Source organism: Nanorana parkeri, unplaced genomic scaffold (assembly GCF_000935625.1).
Source record: "Nanorana parkeri isolate BGI_ZX_2015 unplaced genomic scaffold, ASM93562v1 scaffold946, whole genome shotgun sequence".
Classification (NCBI taxonomy): Eukaryota; Metazoa; Chordata; class Amphibia; order Anura; family Dicroglossidae; genus Nanorana; species Nanorana parkeri.
In genome coordinates this window covers 622518-627125 of record NW_017307214.1, presented here as the reverse complement: position 1 = coordinate 627125, position 4608 = coordinate 622518, and the positions used below count along the sequence as shown (strand labels likewise).

General features: G+C 52.9%; 1 protein-coding gene across 1 annotated transcript in view; it reads right to left on the bottom strand.

Moving 5' to 3' along the window:
• The window catches only part of FAM65C (family with sequence similarity 65 member C), a 113536-nt gene that overhangs the window by 8622 nt on the left and 100306 nt on the right, over positions 1-4608 (bottom strand). The window contains exons 13-14 of the mRNA XM_018566391.1: positions 3410-4000; positions 1113-1255 (exon numbers count right to left, since the gene is read on the bottom strand). Coding sequence (XP_018421893.1) covers positions 1113-1255; positions 3410-4000 — 734 coding nt within the window. The remainder of the gene's footprint in view (positions 1-1112; positions 1256-3409; positions 4001-4608) is intronic.

Below are 4608 nucleotides of genomic sequence, written 5' to 3'. Positions count from 1 at the left end.
ACCCCCCCCCCCCCTCCCTTTGGGGGTGCTCTGGTATATGTGGGCAGCCTAACCGAAGCGAGTCAGCTGGATCAATGAGATCCTCTTCTGCATGTACCTCTTATCAATAAAAACCTGATAGGGGCTCCAACCCTACGCATTTCACTTTAAATGATAGAGGGGTCATGTTGTGAAGCCATTTTGTATTCCAATGGCACTCCCCAGAGCACTTCTTTAACCTTTCAGCTAAGGGTGCACCAATACCGATACGCAGGGCCGGATTTCCCACAAGGCCAACCAAGGCCCGGCCTTGGGGCAGCAGGGGTGTGGAATTCCTATCTCCCGATGCCTGGGACATGCAGTACCGGGCACCGGGCGGGTAGTTGTTTTCTACAAGGGATCCCGGCAATGTCGCCGTGATCACTTGTATGCAGCCTGCAGTTCTGCCATTCTCCATGGGGGAGAACCTGGCCTTGGGGCAGCAGAGAGAGTAAATCTGGCCCTGCCCATACTAGTATTGGTGCCGGTACTCGCACTCGCCCAAATGCTCCGATACCTTCCCCGGTACCGGAACTTCCGGTCAGAGGAAAATTTCCTCTGACCGGCAGTGCCGTAGGCGAACATTGAGCCGGCTTCCTGGGCAATCAGGAAGCCGGGTGGCAAGTAATGACCCGCCTCCCAGCTTCCTGATTGGCTGGAAAGCCGGTTTGATGCTGATTGGCTGGGAAGCTGATTTCCCAGCCAATGACAATGGAGCCGGCCAAATAACATGGAGCCGGCTTCCCGGGTAATCAGGAAGCCGGGCTTCCTGATTGCCCGGGCTTCTGGGCTTCCTGATTGCCCAAGAAGCCGACTCCATGCCAGCGGAAGTACCGGTATCGGTACTCGATAATCAAAATATCAGTACTCGTACTCGATGACGAAAAACTGGTTTCGGTGCATCCCTACTTTCAGCCTACAGGAGGATTAACCCTCCGCATGCCACGGCGATGTACGATGGGAGAGTTCACATCGCTATCAGTCATCTGATCCTTCAGAAGAGACTGGCGGCGTTGGTTTTGGGTTCCCGGCTCCACGCACAGGAAATGCTGTGAATATTTGGAGCCTCTACACAGACGCCGTGTGTATTTTACCTCTTGCTGTGAGCGCGGACGCTGCCAAATACCGACATGTCGTCTGCGCTCAAATCCGCGTTGAGAAAGTCGAAGCTCTCGAGCGCCGTCTCCACCGTCAGGCTGTCCATGGAGCTACGTGATGGCTGCGCCGGGTCACTCGTCTGCGGAGGGAAACAGGAACACGAATGGAAAGAAAAAAAAGAGAATCTGGAGGCAGCTTGGACTGCGAGGAGCAACCTATCGACCAATCAGGTGCTCAGCCTGTACAATCTCCTTTAGAGGTATATTGCATGGGCACGTCTGATTGGATACAAATGGGATGGAATGTTTCTTCACATTACATAGTCCTCAATCAAAGTCTATGGCCAGCCTGAGCCTTAAAGGTGAATTCCGGTCGAACATGATGATGAGATACATATATGGGAGCAAGGGATTTGTATTTCCATTCATCCATCCATCCACTACCTGAGATCTACACAACTCTGCCACCCAGTACAGGTCTATCTACCAGGAAAAAAGACCTGATTTTTCTCACTTCCAGCAAGCCAGGGGGTCTCACTCCTCCTGCTTGACTAAACAATAATGAGTTCAGAATGCAGTAGTGAGACTCCGCTTGTCATGGCAGAGACAGGCACGCAGTAAGAGGAGCCTATGAGGGTTCTACAGCCCACCGGTCTCCACCGGCTGCATGCATGCTCGGCTTTGATGGGACTACAACGGATGTCTTCTGGCTTGAGAAGATGCCAGATCCCGGCAGGGACCGTGCCGTCACCGAGGCGCTTATCACAGATTCGGCCGCCGTCTCCCTCGGATGGCAGCGTGGGCGTTTGATATGTTGCTAATGAAATGCAAACATGCGTCGTTTCGTGATGGAATTCGTCTTAACGTAAACAATCCCCTTCCATATTGTTTAAATGTAAACACTGGAGGAAGTCTCAATCACGCAATGCTGGGATCAGAATGCAACTGGCTCCCCGAGCAGCACTTAAAGGAGAACTATGAGGGGAATTTAGGCAGAGCCAGCTGTCACTCACGCAGCTGGGCGGATCCAGGCACAATTGTCGGGATCCGCTTCAGCTGCGGCGTCTCAGTATACCGCGAGCTGTAGCTCCCTATATACTGAGCCTAGGGTAACGGGAGGACGCTAGTTTGTGTCCTCCCGTTACCCTAAGCAGAACTATGGGGAAAAGCCCTGACCCCATAGTTCTCCTTTAAGGCATGCTAACGTGGCTCCACAGTCAACGTTACTGTGTGTCATTTTAGCGACCCCTATAATGTTGTTAGGCGCCATTGCAGCTTGAGAGATCGGACTCATTAAAGCAAAACTCGCTCTGTAATTGAGTAGTTCAGCAAATGTTTTCTTTCATCGGGGTTAGAATAAGGTTCAACTTTATACTTCCTGCCCCGGTCCCCCCCCACCACACTCCCAGGCCGACCCTTATCTAATCAGATGTAAAAGGCACAAGCAGGGGAGTAACTACAGATCACAGGGCCCCATAGCAAAAATGTGACGAGGGGCCCCCTAACGACCTCTCTCTGAGCTGTGACTAATGACACAAAGATCCCTCTTGTGCATCTGACATTAGCTTTCCAAGCGCTTCACCCCTTCACGCCACAGTACCGTGTTATCTTCACATGTTCTATGTTTAATTTGCCTCAACAACCTTATTGGGCCCCCTTCCACCCCCAGGCCCTCTAGCAGTCGCCTGTGCTGCTATAGCTATAGTTACGCCACTGGGCAAAAGCGGCCCTTCAGGATTGGAGCAGAGAGCATGGAGGGGACATTTTGTCCAAGAATAGAGCGCCATGAAAGGACCGCCGCTCACAAGCCTGTAGTCCGCACATCTCGCTGGGGGCCCAGTACCAACCAAGTGGAGCGCGTCAGCACTCTGGAAGTGAAGTAAAAAGAAGAGACGGCCCCAGCAGAGACAAAGCTTTGTCCTTTCGGACACATCACAGAAAATGTGCCCAGATCCTCCCCAGCATAATGTGTTTCATCGGGGTAGAGACCTAAACGCAAGCCCTATACGGGTAAAACGCATCAGTTAGAGAACGATGACGATCTAGGTTGATTTTCTGTGACGTGTCCAGAACTATAAAGCTTTGTGACTGCTGAGCAACGGTTACCCTACTCTGATATCTCTTTGGTTCAGCTGTAGGGGCCCATAATGGATGAACTCTGATGGGAGTAATACTTGGCCATCGAACTGGCATTCAATGAGAACACTGTGATTGGCTTCTGATTATATCCTGGTTTCCATTCACATCACCCGCCATGTTTTTAGGGGACTAGAGGCACCCCGAGTCTCCCTTACCCCGACTCTCTCGCTGAAGCTCAGGAGCGACTGCTCCATGTCCTTCAGCTTCTGCCTGGTGACGTCTTCCGATCTGATCAAGTCTAGGACCTCCCCCAGCCGACTTGCTAACGAATCTCTCTTGTCACTTTCTGTGCCTCCCGATGTCTCATCCTCGTCCCCCGGATTCTCTTCTAGAAGGATTATGTTGGTCAGGCTCTCCTCTATGGACTCCGCCGTGGTGTCTTTATCGAACTCCAGCCTCGCGGGCTCCGTGGTCTGGTGTGCGTAGCGGTTGGGCGTCTCTTTTAGAATGTCCAGAGTCTCGTGGCTCTGCGGCGGGTTGCCCCTGTCGGGGTGGGACTCGTTTCTCAGCTCTGGGGTGGAAGAGTAGGGCAGGGTGTCCCCGCAGGAGGACGGTGGGCTGGGGTGTGCGGGGGCCTCGTCATCGTTCTCCTCCAGGTTCCGCAGACTCTCCACGCTGTTCAGTTCTGTTCCCGTCTCCACGCTTCTGCGGCCTCGGAGAAGATCGCTGCTGGCCAGGTAGCTCAGTATGTACGGGGTCTGGCTATGCTTATCCAGGGACGGGTAGGTGCTGTCCAGGTCACTTTGCTGGAGGAAAGACAAAACCAAGTCAGCTTGACATTTTATAAATACAAAACAAAAGTCACCTGCTGCTTTATAACATTGTCTAAAAGTTTAGGATTTTTTTTTTCCAGTCCTGAGATTTGCACTGCTCTGCCACACAGCACAGCCAATCCGGTGACCTAACTGTTCTACTGCAGGTAAGCAGCACAGCTTGGTCACCTCCGCTCCCTTAGGCCGTGATTGGACAGTGGAGCATAAGCAGACTGATGAGGTCAGCTTTTTACTTTATCCACCCCGTCAGCATGTTCCGTATCAGCTCATGTGCAATGAGCAGGGCTGTAGCTACCATGGGGCGAGTGCCAGGCGCAGCTGAGAGGGGGCGCAGGCAGGGACGGTCTGGCAGCACCCCCTCGCCCCTGTTGCCATGGCAAGCACTGGGTGCCATTGGCAACAGGAGCACCAGGTGGCCAACACAGCTTCGGCTGGGCAGGGAGAAGAGGAGCGGCACAGGCTCCACCTTCTCCTCGGATCCCCGCTGCTCTCCCCCCACCTGTATGGGCAGAGGACTCTGTGATCTCAATCTTTTTCTATTTCAAAAGGGAAATTTCAGGGGTCTGTTTAGATCCCCATAT